Source organism: Eptatretus burgeri, chromosome 3 (genome assembly GCF_056783735.1).
Source record: "Eptatretus burgeri isolate ZD-2024b chromosome 3, Ebu_testis_v1, whole genome shotgun sequence".
Classification (NCBI taxonomy): domain Eukaryota; kingdom Metazoa; phylum Chordata; class Myxini; order Myxiniformes; family Myxinidae; genus Eptatretus; species Eptatretus burgeri.
In genome coordinates, this window is record NC_140963.1 from 122,499,692 (window position 1) to 122,518,507 (window position 18,816).

At 41.2% G+C, this 18,816-nt stretch overlaps 1 protein-coding gene across 7 annotated transcripts in view; it reads left to right on the forward strand.

Moving 5' to 3' along the window:
- Nucleotides 1–18,816, forward strand: part of LOC147030884 (uncharacterized) — a 227,547-nt gene that overhangs the window by 182,304 nt on the left and 26,427 nt on the right. For 5 of the 7 annotated variants that reach the window (XM_085875426.1, XM_085875423.1, XM_085875425.1 and 2 more), the window contains 5 exons: nucleotides 11,274–11,376; nucleotides 12,680–12,765; nucleotides 14,287–14,431; nucleotides 14,595–14,674; nucleotides 18,008–18,143. In XM_085875426.1, the coding sequence (XP_085731552.1) occupies nucleotides 11,274–11,376; nucleotides 12,680–12,765; nucleotides 14,287–14,431; nucleotides 14,595–14,674; nucleotides 18,008–18,143 (550 nt within the window). The remainder of the gene's footprint in view (nucleotides 1–11,273; nucleotides 11,377–12,679; nucleotides 12,766–14,286; nucleotides 14,432–14,594; nucleotides 14,675–18,007; nucleotides 18,144–18,816) is intronic. The other 2 variants (XM_085875424.1, XM_085875430.1) reach the window with 1 other exon arrangement.

The following is an 18,816-nucleotide window of genomic DNA, read 5'->3' on the forward strand; positions in this document are numbered from 1 at the left end:
TGCACCATAATTGAACAGTCCCTTGGAAGACCTCTTCTTTGGCTGACATGCCGACATCACATTCACGAGGTGGTACTGAAGAACACCTATGAACTCCTCTTCGGTTCTCCCTCAGGTCTCGACATTCCCCTCTTCAAACGATTCCGAGGAAAATGGGACGTCTTGGACAAGACATCTGCCGGTACCCTCAGCGACGAACAACCCCTGGATGAGTGGAGCGAATCACAAAGGCTGAAGATGATAGACTTCCTCAGGAGAGTCATCCATGATGCAGCCCACCCAAGAGAGGACTATCTCGAACTCCTTCAGCTCTCTCTTCTCTACCTCGGAGGATGGAGCGGAGATCTGCCTCTATTTAGGGCCCCTGGAGTCTACCATCAGGAGAGATGGATGGCAAAGGCTATTTATATACTGAAGATTGCCCTGTTTTTGCAACAACTGGAGCTGACGAGTTCGGAAAAACGCGGAGTCCGACGACTGGCCCGTTTCGTCAGTCTCATTTACGTCAGATTCTGGTATGAGGCAGCTGTCCCAAACTGTGCACCGAAGAATGACCTGGAGTTCTTGGCGATTCTCCAGGTGTTTGTGGATAGACAACTGGGGTCAACGGCAGAGAAGGCCCTCCAAAGGCACCTCTGGTACCTCTCAGAGCAAGGAGTGGCCCTAGCCTTCTTCGACGAACGAGTGTCTCCCGATGACCAGGCGGCCATGGTCAAGAACCCTAGCCGTCCAGCAACCTCGAAAGCACTCAAGAGACTTGAAAAGAAGAACTTCACTCTCCCTGACGGTCTTTCCAAATTGGTAACAGGGCGAACACTAGAGGCCATTGGGATCTTTGCTGGGAGGATGGTCACTGCCCATAACGTGGAAGATGTTTTGCAAGATCCACGGACTCGAGCCACCGTCCGAGGCCTGCAGGTCACCAATGATGCAGCAGAGAGAGGAGTGGCACTGATACAAAAATTCCAAGCCCGAACCGAAGACGAGCAGCAGAAGCAGTTCCTCCTCAAAGTTGTTCATCATGACCGCAAGACCGTCAAGAGAACAAAGGCTGGAGTGACTGCTAAGTTTCCTCCTGCTCCTTGAGCCCAACGATTTGATTGCCCTGCTCTACTTGCATAATTGTTCTACATTTCTTTTTCATAAATTTTTTTGTTAATTTTCAGTTCAATAAACGTTCGTTGCAATTTTTTGTCTTCTCCTCCATTTGATTTTTTTGAAGTTTCACTTGAAATGTGGAATCTTGTCCAACTGTGGGACCAGAAAATATTGACGAATCAAACCAAATATTTGCCTAAAATATTTATAGGTCATAAGAAACAAGGGGACACCCCTTCTGACAATTTTCAACAAATTCCATTTTTTTACCACCATGAGTGAAACACCCTAATATATATATATATATATATATATATATATATATATATATATATATATATATATATATATATATATATATATATATATATATATATATATATATATATATATATACCCACAGTGTGTAAGGCATGCAATAGCATCCACGTAACTGCCTCTCTGTGGCTACAAGGGGCAATCATGTTGAGATTCGGCAATTCTCCTTAAGTGACCACCTGTACCCCATCAGGTCCAGGTGATATATATATATATATATATATATATATATATATATATATATATATATATATATACATATATATATACATATACAGGGTGAGTCAGAAGTAGCGCCCAATTTCTGTCAGTTGATTGTTTGTTTGCCATTTGTATTACGGTGTACAAGAATGTAGAAATAAATGAATGGCATGTTTTGCTAACCATTTATTCAAGAAAAAATTATGACAGAACGGTACCAAGCTGTTTTACTTGCAATTTTCAAAGAGCCCTCCCTCGTGATCGATGCACAATTGCAGCCGAGCAGGCACAGAGCGGCACACACGTCTGCAGAGTTCGATATCAATTTCCTCAAACTTTACAGTGATTTGAGCCTTCATTTCCTGAATGGTACGAGGCTTTTCACGATAAACAAGGTCTTTCATGAGCCCCCAAGGAAAGAAATCTGGAGGTGTAAGGTCTGGTGAGCGTGCCGGCCACTTGATCGGACCGCGGCAGCCAATCCACTTTCTGGGAAAGTTTTAATCAAGCCACTGACGAACATAACGTCCATAATGAGGTGGAGCTCCATCATGCTGGAAATAACAGTCCTGGGCCCGGTTGCTCAAATCATCGTTAAACCTATCATTAGCCTAACGATCTATTAAACCTATCCTTAAATTAACGATTGGTTTAATGCTGTTGCTCAAAGCTATTGTTAACTTAAATAATCGATTAAATCACTCAACCTTTGAGCACACTGTTAAATCCTGTCATTTGCTAATCTGTCATTACGGAATTTAATGATCGATTAAGCCTCATCGATCATTAAATTCAACGATGCTTTGAGCAACCGGACCCTGATCTTGTACGCTGGGCCAAAAGATGGTTTGCAGCGTATCCAGGTAAATTTCTGCAGTGACAGATCCCTCATAGAAAAAGGGTCCAATTATCCCTAATGGAAAGCCTGGTGTTGGCTTCGTGGTTAGGGTGGCAGCTTGGGATCCTAGGGTCCTGAGTTCAAGCCTCGTTGACCGCTGAATTAATACACCAGGAGGTTGACTCAGCCTGTCATCCTTCCGAGGTTGACAAAATGAGTACCAGTGTATTGGTAAGGGGGACATTGCATCAGCGGCATGGCCGTGTCCCAACCAATGATGCAACCAGCAGCCACAGGCTGCACTCGATAGAGAGAGATCCCTAATGGAGATATGGCTGCCCAAACTGTCACTCCAGGTAAATTTACCTCCTTCTCAACTGTCACTCTTGGGTTATTCGCAGCCCAGTCGACGCAATTGTGTCTGTTAATTGTGCCATTAAGCTCAATTTTGTGCAAATTCAGTAACTTTCCAAACTCGCAGCAATAACCTGCAAAACAAAATAAAAAATAAATAAATTACGAATATTTATAATTTGCAAGACAATTATTAACAACATGACTTCCCAGAAAGAATCTGACAGACGAAAAAACAGAAATCGGGCGCTACTTTTGACTCACCCTGTTGTATATATAGATATATATATATATATATATATATATATATATATATATATATATATATATATATATATATATATATATATATATATATATATATATATATATATATATATGAAGACCACAAGGGGAAAACCAGAGATGTCAGGATAAGTCAATTTTGAAGAAACTGAAAAACAAAGTTTCAAGACTTTGGTGGACTGTTTAATAACAGTCATATTGATTTCTTTTCCAGTAAAAGGAAGAGTGATCATTGGCCGATCAAATTAAGCATGTAGCATTTGCCAAGCTTCTGTGTTATTTAATTTAAGAGCAAAGAACGAATCAATGTTGCAAACTGACATCACTGGTTATTCCCTTGTTTAATAATTGCCATGCAATTTTAACCCAGGATGTGGAGCAAATTCATGCTTGTTGGTTATTAGCATACATTACATGACTTTGCTGATCACAGATTATTTTTTTCAACATTAAACGGTCATTGTTTTTTTTGTTTGATTGGTGTTCAACGGCATACTCAAGGGTATTTCGCTTATATGACGATGGATTCTCCATTTCTTAGTCCGTACTACTTAATATGATGGAAAACCGGGAGGAAACCAAGGATAAACCACCCCCGCGATAGCCGAAGTCACCTCATGTGACTCCCTCATATACCTAAGCAGGTTGATTGGGCGGTGGGTACATCGAATGAGGATGGGTACTCAGACGTGCTAACCATTAAGCCACGGCATGGGTCCTATAAAAGTCACAATAAAGGTTTGACCAGGCTTGAACCACGACATGCACCAACTACGGAGCCCATGATATAACCAAATAGGCCATTGTCGTGCTCAGAGTTTATGCTGTGAAAGTTTTACAACCTTTCATTTTTTAGTTTCTCAACTCTGAATATTACGGTGGAACAGTTCACATAAATGAAAGGGAGATAACCAGGAGTAAAGTACTGACAACTCTGGGTTTCTACTTGTTCAGCTTTGACAACACTTGTTTTTTCGTTGCACGGCTAAACTTTATACCATATAAATTATGTGACACCCCTGGTTATTTGTTAAAGTAATATTGTGAGAGGAAACCTTGTTGCCAACATTGGCAGGTTTGGCAGGTGTAATAACCCTGAAATTTATAAAAAGTGACATCTCTGGTTTTCCCCTTGTGGTCTTCATATGCACACACACACACACACACACACACACACACACACACACACACACACACACACACACACACACACACACACACACACACACACACACACACACACACAAACACACACAGTGGGGTGTATAAGTTAACGAAAATCGATGCCAAGCTTTCTCAAATTACGATTTGTCATAATATTGAAGATATGTATCCATAGTGATATTCTTTAATTTATTATTAGGCTTCCAAGTTGATTTATCTTAGTTATGTTTTACTGATGCTTTGTCTTAAAAGAACAAATGAATGGTGAATACATTTGAGAGAAAGATAAAATTTATGTGAGCAGTCTGACTATGCTCTGGAGTGCATTATAACACAGTTGGGAAATAGTCATGTCAATATACAGTTTAACCCCCAAAAAATTGCTACAAAAGGTTTCTCAACTGATTCTGGTAGGTTTTAGTGTACTTTATAACATACTAAAAGTTTACCAAAGTATGACCCCCGGAAAAGTGTTTTTTTCAAGATGGCGTCCAAGATGGCTGCCGAAACCTTTTAATGATCATAACTCTGTAACTATCAACTCAAATTTGATGATCTTGGTGTCTATCCCTAGGTTTTTGGGGGAAAAGAACACATTAAGATCATAAAAAATGATGTTGGCCTTTTATGTATCACAAAAATCCAACCTTTGTCCATGGAATAAGTTTCAGAGCATTCAGTTTTGAGTGTCATCCTCCTCCTCAGTATCAACCTCTTGAGTGTTGTTTGGATTGTCACAGTTTTCAGTTTGGCAAGGGCCACATGCAGCAATGCAGGGGAGTCCATAGCGTCTGCAGCTGCATAGAGAGGATTTGCACCCCCTCGAACAGAGTTGCAATGCATAATTTTCAAGAGTTCGTGAGGCGCAGCATTGTTTTGGGTCATAATTGGAATTAACTGATCATTTTCCTGTTTCCATCCCCATTCAGTTGTGTTCATTTAATTTGCCATCCCCATCCATACCACAATTTGAAAGTACACACGTTGGCTATGGAATCTTGTTGCAGGTCATGTTGGTGGAAGCCGTTCAGGAGTGACAAATGCTTGAGTAGTTGCCACTTTCTTGGTGAAAATGATATGGCGCAGTGATGATAGCGTATCGTTAGACTTGCCACCGAAGAGATCAACCATCAGGTCTTTTCCAAGATCTGATATGTCCTCTTGAGATTTGTTTTGAAGGATGAATGCACCAGCACAGGACTTCATGACAGGATTAGATTTCACTAATTTTCGGAAGGCTCACTTTTTTTCCGATGCCAAAAATCCTTGAAGTTGAATCACAGCCTGTGAAGGCATGTACAAAGAGCAACTCATTGCACACATCGTCTCCTTAAGTGTCTTTCAACAGGTTAATGTTATACACTTTGTGTTCTTTTGACTGCATGTTTGCGTCAGAACAGAAGTAGATGATCTCATTGTCTGGTCTAGAGTAATGAAGGAGCAAGATCAGCAAATCTGTATCCTCACCAACCAACGTTGTGGTGCAATGACGGGATCGTTCAACAGTTGCCTTAACGATATCAACGTCGGCATCCCCTGGTGACTGAATGACATGACATTCCCTTTTAGTTAGTGCTGTGCTGATGAGAGCAATCATGACTACCTTGTTTTTGTCATGAGACAAAAAGTCCTCCTTTTTGCCTGAAAACTATGTTTCTGCAGTGATACTAACAATTGGGTGCAGGTTTTGTCCTCCTCTCTGATGTGTGTTGTCTTTTATGGAGGGACCTTCACTATAGCCATCAAACACCACTGTTGCTAGTCCGTAATGTCTCACAGTGAAGTCTGCATAAGACTCAGCTATTGCATTATATGAGTTGCCTTTCTTCCACGGTAAACAATGGAGCAAAGAGCCACCATCGAGCACGTAACAATCTGTTTTAGGAATAGAGTTCATCACAGCCTCACTTGATAAGTCCGCAGCATGGTCTCAAATTGCCTGAGCAAGCTGAGGTTTGTCTGCTTTTCGAAGAATGTTCCTGACCTCAAAGAGGGCTGGAGGGTAGGGGCTTAGTTCATACGTCAAAACATCTTCAAGGGAAAGATATCATGACCTTGACACCACAAGGAAACGCTGGAACAGAAGGGCAGGCTCAATGGTACGATCAGGAGCAATCTTCACAGCAGAGATATTCCCAAGGGTTTGGGCTCTGTCTTTCCGCTTGAATTTGTAAGTAAATGCCGACTTTCCGATTATATCTTCAATGATCTTGTTCCCAACCGATTCAAAGGCATGTACATTCACATCTGGCCCAGCCACTATCCCGTTGACAATGTTTCTCAGAGTAGAATCAGATGTGAAGTGTGAGCAGGCTGCAAGCTTTATCTGAATTTTCTCGAGATCAGATGCATCTCTTTTGATGCGTGCCTCAGTTGAGTCTTTGTGTTGCGGACATGTGGTATAGGTCAGGTCTGTGAAATCCTGCATCGCACTGTTGTACTCGGATGTTACAGGTGCACATAAGGTCCAAAGGTTTCGCATGTCCTCGGTCATCCCACTGCCGCGAGTTAGACCACCAGTGCTCTTTAGAGACCTCATCAACGTTTGTTCAATGACAAGATCACTACTAAGCCCTGCCCAGCACTGATTGCTCCTACGAACAATGTGAAAACCATCAAGGAACTTTCGATAAACGTCTGGGTGCTTTTCCTCCAGGTTGCTCATTTGCTGCAGGTAGTAATGAGCAGATCGCAGGTAATTGAAGTGCCCAGCTGCAGCAAAGACAGTTAGGCAATTGGACACTGCCTGCAAATGCATAAACCAAGACCCAGTGCGTTGGTACAAAAGGTTTCTCAACTGATGGCAGCACTGAAAATATGGAAAGCCACTGCAGCAAAAAATCTTAACTTACCCTGTGTGATATAAAAATGGTTACAATGTGTTCATTTTTGACGCCATATTGGATTTTGATGTTACATAGTGGGCCAACATCATTTTTTAGAATCTCAATGTGTTCTTTGCCCCCAAAAACCTAGGAATAGACACCAAGATCATCAAATTTGAGTTGATAGTTAGAGTTATGATCATTAAAAGGTTTCAGCAGCCATCTTGGACGCCATCTTGAAAAAAAACACTTTTCCGGGGGTCATACTTTGGTAAACTTTTAGTATGTTATAAAGTACACTAAAACCTACCATAATCGGTTGAGAAACCTTTTGTAGCAATTTTTTGGGGGTTGAGGGGGTATTTTCCATAACTGACCTGACTAAAAGGATTTACTCAAATATAATCCATAAACGAATTGTCAACCCCAAATGGATTTTTTTGTTGTATACATTGTTGAGGCTCATAGAAGAGCGAGTACTAGGACCTGAACTGATCAGGATGAAACAGGACAAAAATAACAGCAGAGAGGGAAGAGAAACACCAACAGCAGAGCCAAAGGCCAGTGCAGGGGGAGACAGACAAACAATGGGTGTGGGGAGGAATGGAGGGCAGGAGAGGATGCATAGGGTGGACACGATGGATACAGATGGAAACTCTCAGGAGGGGAAACTGGAAATTTGGAAGGAGGAGGGAATGGGGTGTGGTTTGGGGAGGGGGGAGGGGTTGACAATGGTAGAAACCATAGTTTTCCATTGGGGATGATCTAAGATGGTGGTGAACAGCTGTCTTGAAGACCTGAAGGGAAGAATGAGATTGAAGAGGATGTGGAAGTTGGTTCCCCAGGAGAGAAAAAAGAGGAACAAATGTGTTTAGGTAACAGTGATCCTGGATTTAGGTAGTTTCACCAGAAGGAGGTTTATGTTGGACCATGTGAGCCCAGCAGAAACCTGGGGGTTGGGGGCAAAGAATGGAAAGATCAAAGGGTACAATACCAGAAAGGATGTGGCAGAAGACAGAGAGACCACTGACCTCTCTGTGATCAGGTTAGGTATGGGAGCATGCAGGATGTCACTGCATCCACTATCTGCTGGTACTCCATGGGCCTGTGTTTGGTCATTGCCCAAGCAAAGGCCTGGCCTATCCCCATCTCCTTGAGATGCCGATCAATGTGCTGCAACGACGAGGGACATGGTTGGCCTGTTCGCCTCCTCCACTCATGAGGATCCCTTGCTGAGAGAATCTGGTGAGCAGGATCAGTGTCAGGAAAATGATCCACATGCCTATACAGCTGCAGCTGATGCTCACGGACTATACCGGTAACAAATCTCATCTGAGTCTCAGCAACTGCTCCTTGGACACAAAGTCCGACCAGCGATAGCCAATGATTCTCTGAAGAGACCTGATACCGAAGGAGTTAAGTCTCTGTCTCAGACCCTTAGTCAGAATCCAAGTCTCTCATCAGTAAAGCAAGGCTGGAAGGACCTAGGACTAAAGAACTCGGACTTTGGTCCTCCTGCATAGGTACTGACAGCGCCACATCCCATGGTCCAGTGAATCCATGACTCCCCAGGCCCGACCTAGATGTCGATTGACTTCTGGCTCACACCATGCAGAGACATAAATATCACTGCCAAGGTAAGTGAATCTCTCAGTGACCTCAACATGCTTACCACAAACAGATACAGACAAAATAGCAGTATCAAATATGTCATTGAAAGCCTGGATCTTAGTTTTGACCTAGGAAACCCATAATCCCAGTGGCTCCGACTCCTCATTCAGCACCGTGAGGGCCCCCAAAATAATATCTAGTCTCCACAAAGATTACTGCATCATCTGCAAAATTAAGGTCAGAGAACTTGTCATTCCCAAATGATGCACCGCAGCTTGATGTCTCTGACATCCTCCCCAGAATCCAGTCCATACACATGCTGAAAAGTGTGGAGGCCAGTAAACACTCCTGACAAACTCCAGTAACAACTGGAAATAAGACAGAGATGGAACCACCACACCAATCAGCACTCTCAGTTCCAGAGTATAGTTCAGAAAACAGGTTGATCAGTTTTGGTGGCACCCCACGAAGACAGAGAATCCTCCAGAGGGCATCTCAATTCACTGAATGAAACACTTTGCAAAGATCAACATGGGATGCAAGCAGCCCCTGCTGAAACTCTCATCTGCGTTCAGTGAGGAGACAAAGAGGAAGGATACGGTCAGTCATTGACCTCTTTGGTGTAAAGCCTGACTGCTCTGGACGCTGGTGCTCAAGCAGATGGTGGCAACCCCGATCAAAAATTATCCAAGCAAAGACCTTGCCCGGCACTGAGAGCAGTGTCACCCCTCGGTAGCTGTTGCAGTCCTGGCGATTACCCTTTCTTTTCCAGAGAGGGACAACAAGGTCCTTCTTCCAGTTAGTTGGGATGATGCCTGTGCTCCAAACAAAGCACAGAACTCGATGCATCGACATGAGTAAAGCATGTCCACCAACCTTGAGAAGACTTCGGACTCCTATGTCAAGAGCTCACCACCCTCCACTACAACTGAAGTACACCGAGGGACAGACTTGAAGGAATGCAATGTACAAATTCTTCTGTAAGCAGTGTGAGCATTACTTGACCACATGTCACCACTCTACCCATTACTTGACCACTCTATCCATTCACAAATTCCTCGCTCATCGGCCTCCTTGTCTGCCCTCAGTGAACATAGTTTTATGCCTCAGCTCCTTGAACAGCTCAGCTCCGCTATTAAGCCTGGACCTGCGACTGGTGAATGGTATCCAGTATCTCTTGGGAGACAAAGTTCTTCTTTGCCTGATGGTGGGTTCCAAGACAACCACTGGCTACATCAAGGATGGTAGTCTTGAAGGCACTCCGCAACTCTTCTGTAATCCCCAAAACACACAGACCTCCCCAAATCTCCACTCAGCCTGTTCACAAACTCCTCAGCTACCCTCTCATCCTTGAGCTTGCCAACATCCAGCCTAGGCTGGGATGGTACCATTCTCCTGGATTTAAGCTGCAACTTCAGAGTTGCTACAACAAGCCTGTGGTAAGTATTGAGGAACTGAGCACTCCGGTAGACCCTGCAGTTCTGGATCATCCTCCAGCGACCATCAGTGAGCACATGGTCAATCTCCTTTGCCACACTGTCAGCGTTGAAATATCAAATCCAGAGATGTGGGTGCTGAACCCATGAACCAGCCACCCTAAGTCCATGACTTCTTTCAACGTCAATAAACTTAGTGCTATTCTGGTTCATAGTTCCAGACCCATGGGGACCAACACATGTCTCATAACCATCCCTATCAGTGCGAGTCGATGCATGGAAATCCCCCATGACAAGAAGAGTATCTCGCCTGGGGAATTGATCAACCACAGACTCGAGCATGGCACAGAATGTCTCCTTCACAGTGAGATCACTCACCTCAGTCGGTCCTTATCCAGAGACCAGGGGAATCGACACCCAAGGAGTGATTAATCCTCAGTCTCATAATATGCTTGTTGACCGGTGTTACCTGAATTATCATGGGGAGTCAGTTTATTGGACACAGCTGTAGCAACTCCTTGGGTGTGGTAACCAGCAGAGCGACCAGACCAATTGTAGGTGAAACCACCTGCCATGATCTCACCACTATCTAGTCTCTGAACCTCAGAAAGTGCTGCAATACCGATGTTCAAATGTCGGAGGTCAGATGAGAGCAGAAACAGGTGATCATCCTCTGTTGGTGTGAGGACATTCTGCCATGGCGAAGTGATCGGCCAATTGACTCAGCTTCATCGCGGGAGATTCCAATAATGTTAAACGCCTTGGTTTTCACTGTGTCAAGCTCAGTTGAGGCAGTTTTCAAGGCAAAAGGGGTTCACACTGATTATAATTTATTGGTTATTCATCAAAACAAATTTGATTTATTTTTTCCTCATTTTTGTTACAAATTTAAGAATTTCTGAAAATCCCTTGAAAATGCTTTTGGTTTCATATTATAATGATTTATTTTGCTATCACATCTCAATTCATACATTTCCGACTGGTCTCATACTTTTGCACCCCAATGTATATGCATTGGATATTAATTTTGCCAATTTTAAAATGTATCTTTCCCATTGTACTGTATCTATCTCGATAAAGCTGACCAACTAACCCCCCTCCCCCTCACCATTTTTCCTCCCATCTCGTTTCTTCCTCTCCCAGCAATCCACCAGCTCAAAGATTGAATTCCACTTGCTTTTCCATGAGTTCAGTATCAATCATACAATGAAAGATGCAGAACAAGTGGGAGGAATTGAAAATGAAGGTACAGTGAAGGCAGTGAGGTGTTAGAGAGATTGGTTTACCAGACATAAAAAGGATGTGCATGAGGAAGTGTAGTGATGACAAAAGGTGGGGTGATGGAGATTGTGGTTGAAGAGTGGGGGGGGGGGAGGGGGAGTGGTTTAGGGTTATTACCACGTGCTGGTTTGTTTGATATTTGTGAGCAATGGGAGGAGGTAGAGACGATAACATTTGGTGAGTTTAAGAACTAAAGGAAATTTTTGAGATTACTTTTCACGTACGGTCTCAAAACATTCACCTAGTCTTAGCTCGATGGTATTATCAAGAAGAAAACCCATTTTACTGCTTCGTTCATCTTGTTTTGCTACACATGAATAAGGAGCAAGTAAAGAGTATGTATTGTACCCTTAATTGGGGTCACTTTACAAATACTGGTGATTGCAAGAATATATCAAGTTTCATAAGAAATCTAAACACCAATTCAATAATTAGCAAGCAACATCAGTTGTTCTTTCTCAAGGTGGAGCTCAACTTCAAATGAGGAAGTTTACAAAGAGGCCAAAAACAGCCTCATGCATTACAAACGAATGAGAGCGGAGAACTCATTCGCGTGTATTCTACCCTCTTTCGTTGAACTCTAATTTTGCAGGTTTGCTCTGCAGAGAATAAACGAAGCGACCTTAGACTGCAAAGCAGGTTCACTCACAGCTGATTGAGGTTGGCTGCTAAAAATGTCATTTTGACAAAAATAAAAGCAGAATCATTGGAAGTTAAGCTGACATGGGACCGCACTAACCCTTGTGGTTGTGGGGGTAAATGTTGGCCTCTTTGGTGTTCTCATCTGACAACATAGCTGCTGGTGCTGGGATCCCAGCTTCCAATTCTAATCCACTGTGTTGATTTGGTCATTCTCTACAAATGTTCTCATAATTCATGCAAAAGTATACTGATGTCTTCTGATGTTCTTGACCTGCCTTTGATAATTATTATCCAAGCTTCATGAAGCTTAGATCACTGTATCAAATGTAAAATGCACATGGTCAAAACTTTTTGAGTTTAAAGTTCAAAATTTTGAAACCATTAAGGCAATGCACTTTTGTACTCATAATACAGAGGTGGAGGCTTGAGGAAGAGCAGTACAATAGAGGGTTGAAAGTCGACAAGTTCAAAACAGGGTAAAGAGAAAAAGGTAGACAAGGAAAACAGTCATGTGAACACTATCAATACTGTATTAGTAAATAGAGCTGCAGGCAGACAAGGAGGGACAGGTTAGTGAGAGCAGTTTCTAATTGAATGCCTCATATATTTATGCCTGTCTCTTTCAGCAGCTCACTGCATGGTTACAAAGGAAGAACTGAATTCACGTTTTCTGGTTGTACCTGGCAGATACGAGAGATATAAGAAAGTCAAGGTCTGATGATTTTTGTTTTTATTTACATACTTTCTTTAAATATACTGCCACTACTACTACTACTACTACTACTACTACTACTACTACTACTACTACTACTACTACTACTACTACTACTACTACTAGTACTACTACTAGTACGACTACTACTTGAGTCCTAATCAATCCCACCTTCATATGGGGTCAGCCAGGAAAAGATTTTGGTCGAACCTTTCATGAACTGACAGGCCAGACGTCCTATAGTTCTACTGTAGCTAATTTGAGCAGGAATTTGTAAGTTGTTGAGGATGCCAGCAATAACTCACCCACTCTTCATAAAAGACACCGTTGGATCTTTAACATTCATTAACTAATGTAAAGAGATGGATTCCGAGCTTAACATCCATCTGATGGATGACAAACTTTGTGATCAACTCTTTGCCTGCAAAACACTAAACTGTGTTTGATAGTTGAGCCCAGAATTAAACCCATACCAAACAGCTTAAATGTGAGTGAGTTACTTTTGTACCACTCTGTCAGAGCATTAAGTATAAAAAAATGGAATTAGGTTAATTTAGGACTCGACCAGGGTGTCAGCACACAATAGCCTATCCTTGCGAGACACAGTGGGAGTTTTTTTTAACATTTACCGATGAATACTACTAGCAAATTGAACACACAATTCAACATCCTCCCAAAGGATGGCACACCCAATTGATGCAATGACCTGCCCATGAAGTAGCGAAAGTTTATATTTGGGTCATGAATGACTCGAAGCCAGATTAGACAGCTCAAAAGTGAGCACACTAACTCTGAGATATCCTATTCAGCCCATGTTTGAATTGTCCCCTGGCAGAGTGTTTATGTCAACAAAATTGTACAAAGTTCGAGCCAGACTCTGCACATCGGCAGGTAATTGCTGTTGCTTTCCTGTTAATGAGCAACTGGAACCAACTATTTACATTTGGAGAGCTGGAATACATAAGGTCTGTTGCTTTCACATCACAGGCAGGTCTGTTTCTACTGCCTTTACTCCCTAAGTCCACTGACCCACCCAGCAACTGCAGGATACATGTATTCTTCCAATAATCCCCTCCAGGTTAAACTTCCAAAATCCAGACTAACTGCACACTTGAACTCCTTTAGTCCTCACTTGTCCTGTCTATGGAACCACCTTCCAGAGTCAGTTTTGTCTCACAGTTCCCTCCAGGGCTTCAAGCAAGCAGTGCACTACCACCTCATATCATCCCCCATCCTGACACATAATATTTATTATCCCTTCCTACCTATCCCTCTTACTTGCTGGTTTTGGGGTTTCCTCCCCTTTACTCTCTTTCTTCCTTTCCTGATCGTTTATTCCGTGTTGGTTATGCCATATGGTTGCCCCACTGTCAATTTAACCTTGCTCTCCCATGAGCCTTACTCTTGTAGAGATCACAAAAAAATAAAGAAAGCTGTGGAAAGGGTTTGGATGTTATTGAAGTAATGTAATGTTATCTTCTTTATTCTGATTGCTCACACCCTTTTGCTTTATCTCCATAGTGGTACAACCCAACTACATACAACTATGCATTTCCTCTCAACATGTATGTCACATTTCATTGTGAAGATGGAACTGAACAACTGCTGATGAGTTCATCAGCACACTGCGACTTGGAAAAGATTGACCTGCCATTGTGTGGATCAGGTGTTACCTATCAGCATCCCATTCTCATTTCCTCTGTTCTTCTTTCATAACTAATACCCCAAAAGATTTCTACAATCCATTTCAATGCATCAAAACATGCTTTCTTTTTTCCTCTTCCTCTAATGAGCCTTTACAAATCTGTTCCTCCCTCCTTCCCACACAGTCTCTGATCTTACCTGCCAGGTGTCAGACCAATTGTTGAAAAGAAACAACCTGCTTTCATTACATAAATATCAGCACACAGTACGTACATTTGACTTTTATAGTACATTATGCAGCAAATGGACATGAGCACAATGCAATCAGCAACCTTCCACATACAGGGGGCTGCAAAAGTAGGTATACAGTAAGGATTATACCAGTATTACCAGTATTATAATAGTGGTGCTAGGATTCATTTTATACTAGAATTCATTTAATTCATTAAAATCATTATTACCATTTTTTATATTTTTATTTTCGTAATTTTTTCTAGAATACATCTTTTGTTTTTTTCTTTGTTTTGTGCGCATGTTTTGTTTTTCATTACTGTATACGTACTTTTGCAGCCCCCCTGTATATGTGTGTGTGTGTGTGTGTGTGTGTGTGTGTATATATATATATATATATATATATATATATATATATATATATATATATATATATATATATATATATATATATATATACATACATATATTTACATATACATATACATATACATATATATATATATATATATATATATACATATATATATATATATATATATATATATATATATATATACATATACATATATATATACACATATTGTAAGTTGTTGAGGGTACCATATATTTAAAATACCACCTTCGTTGTTGACCTTTGGCCGATTCTGACTTTTTGACCTTTTGACCTCAAAAACAATAGACTTCTTCCTTCTGACAAACTCTGCCATGTGGTGAAGTTTCGTGAAGATCGGTTTAAAATTGTGACCTGTAGGCGATAAACACAGACAAACAGACAGACAGACAAACAGACAGGATAATAAAATTGATTTACCAATATACTTGAACAATCTTTGATTTGACAAGTAACAAACAAACAAACAACAGATCGAAAGGGGTGAAAACATAACCTTCTCCTTCGGTGGTTGAGGTAAAAAAAACATCCAATTCTGAACACTCCGCATGGTCTGCATAACATCATCGGATGACGTTGTCGTGCCACATACAAAATATGTCAACATCCTCTTAAAGTCCCAGGAGTGGGAACTTTTCCCTCACTCAACCACCAGATTCAAGTCCAAGTGACCAACTCATTACAATGATTTTTTGAAATAAAAAAAGCTAAGGGAAGGCATTTTACATCAACTGAAGAGATTAACATGATGACGTTAAGGAGGCTTTGGAAGGAAGATGTCTGTGCTGCGCTCAAAAGGTTGGTTGATTGCTGGACAAAGTGTGTCGAAGACATTGAAAACTCGTTTTGTCATAACTCGTCCACACCTTTTTGAAACACTATTCTTTGTCGATTTGTCCAATGTCTCCAAATATCCTGGAATTCCTGTTAAAATACATTGATATCTCTTAATGACCTTGTCCTGAACATTAAGTATGTATTAAGCTCCTCCATGAACATTTGACAAAACAATCTCGTTGTTTTCCATACATTCCTAGTCGCTTGAAATAAGCATGTGCTTCTATTGGCCACAATTCGATTCTGGCAGAAAATACTTCTGCAATTTTGTCTGTGTTTTCGAGCTCCAATATTCCAGTTAATTGATAAACATCAGGTGATGTAACTAGTTAATTGATACCAATTATTGCTGAAACTCAAAATTCATACAGGACAGGGTTTAAGGTCATTGTTTAATTTTAATAAGGGACAAGTTTCCCAATTAATGTATACAACAAATCCCTTGATGAATAACATTCACCCTACTACCCAACTATATCCTCCTACAGGGGAGGACAAGGGGTTGAAGTAAGTAAAGGAAAAAATTAATGATAGCAAATTTGAAGCCTGTCCGCTTTGTATTTGGACTTCTTCCATATGCTAAATGGCACCTTTGACCTTTTTACTAAATTCTTAATTTGCCTTTTCCATATTCTTATAATAAATCTTTGTTGAAAATTTGATAACAAAAGCTCAAATGATGATTAAATTTTCAGGTCATTTGGATGAAAATTGACGATTTTATGTCACGCTGTCCTTTGACCTTTTGACCAAATTATAAATTTGTCTTTTCCATATTCCTATCATAGAGCTTTGTTGAAACTTTGATGACCAAATCTCAAATGGTAAAAAGTTACAGCGCACAAACACACACACACACACACACACACACACACACACACACACACACACACACACACACACACACACACACACACGACTGCAAAACCCCATCACACACACACACACGACTGCAAAACCCCATCTTCCACTGTGTGGGGGACAGGCTATTTAAGGAGGATCAATATAATAAACACCAAGCATATGTATAAAATTGCAAGCAGTGATAAAGAAGAGATAAAGAAGAGACTCGAAGTGTCCACCTTCATTTTGGTGAAGGATCTTGATTCATGGACCAAGTTGTGACATTTTCTTGTTCTCAGAGTTTTGTTCTGACAGCTCTTTTCAGGATCATCACTGTAATGTTTGCAGGGATGGTTTGTAGGATCTTTGTGAGGTTCTTCTTTATCATTCCCATTGCTTCAATGATCACTGGCACAATTTCAGCATTCTTCAGTTTCCAGGATATTTTCACTTCATTCTTGAGGTCTTGATATTTAGTCATTTCCTTGATGTCTGCTTCATTTTGACAAAATCACTGGGTACTGAAACCTCAATTAGCAATGCCTTCATTTCCTTTTTGTATATCAATGTATTTTAACAGGAATTCCAGGATATTTGGAGACATTGGACAAATCGACAAAGAATAGTGTTTCAAAAAGGTGTGGATGAGTTATGACAAAACGAGTTTTCAATGTCTTCGACACACTTTGTCCAGCAATCAACCAACCTTTTGAGCGCAGCACAGACATCTTCCTTCCAAAGCCTCCTTAACGTCATCATGTTAATCTCTTCAGTGATAAAGTGAGAGTGAGAGAGAGAGAGAGAGAGAGAGAGAGAGAGAGAGAGAGAGAGAGAGAGAGAGAGAGAGAGAGAGAGAGAGAGAGAGAGAGAGAGAGAGAGAGAGAGAGAGAGACAGAGAGAGAGAGAAAGAGAGAGAGAGACAGACAGAGAGACAGAGATATATATATATATATTCTTCTTCTTCTTCTTCTTCTTCTTCTTCTTCTTCTTCTTCTTCTTTCGGCTGCTCCCGTTAGGGGTCGCCACAGCGGATCATCCGTATGATCCGCATAGTGATTTGGCACATGTTTTACGCCGGATGCCCTTCCTGACGCAACCCTGGTCGCCTCTTACGACACAGGGATATATATATATATATATATATATATATATATATATATATATATATATATATATATATATATATATATATATATATATACATATATATACATATACATACATATACATACGGAGGGTTAGAAAGATAGGTTGAGAGAGAATCAAAACTTTTGTTGTTATCCCTGCCCGCAGTATGTTGAGCATGACCTGACGTACAAAATACCTGAGGGAGATACGGTCAACTTCGTGTGCAAGGCGGGTAGCGGCACATCAAATTTGACCCAGACGTGCACGTATGGCTCGATTCATCTACCAACTTGTGAGAAAGGTGATTTCTTCCAAACACATTGACTATATCGTAATTGTCCCTCCATTTACATTCACTTGTTAATGTGAATACTTATTGCAATGTATGTCAATTGATCATTAGTCTCGCCCCTAAGGGAATGTGAGACTATTCCAACGTGTGTGTGTGTGTGTGTGTGTGTGTGTGTGTGTGTGTGTGTGTGTGTGTGTGTGTGTGTGTGTGTGTGTGTGTGTATGTGGTGTGTTGATTGTTATGTCCATAATTCGGGTTTCAGAAGGTGTAACGGAGCCCTCCCAGGACTCGAAGTGTCCACCTTCATTTTGGTGAAGGATCTTGATTCATGGACCAAGTTGTGACATTTTCTTGTTCTCAGAGTTTTGTTCTGACAGCTCTTTTCAGGATCATCACTGTAATGTTTGCAGGGATGGTTTGTAGGATCTTTGTGAGGTTCTTCTTTATCATTCCCATTGCTTCAATGATCACTGGCACAATTTCAGCATTCTTCAGTTTCCAGGATATTTTCACTTCATTCTTGAGGTCTTGATATTTAGTCATTTCCTTGATGTCTGCTTCATTTTGACAAAATCACTGGGTACTGAAACCTCAATTAGCAATGCCTTCATTTCCTTTTTGTATCTGAGTACTATGTCAAGTCGCAGTGCTTTGTTTTCTATGTTCACGCTGGATGGGATCA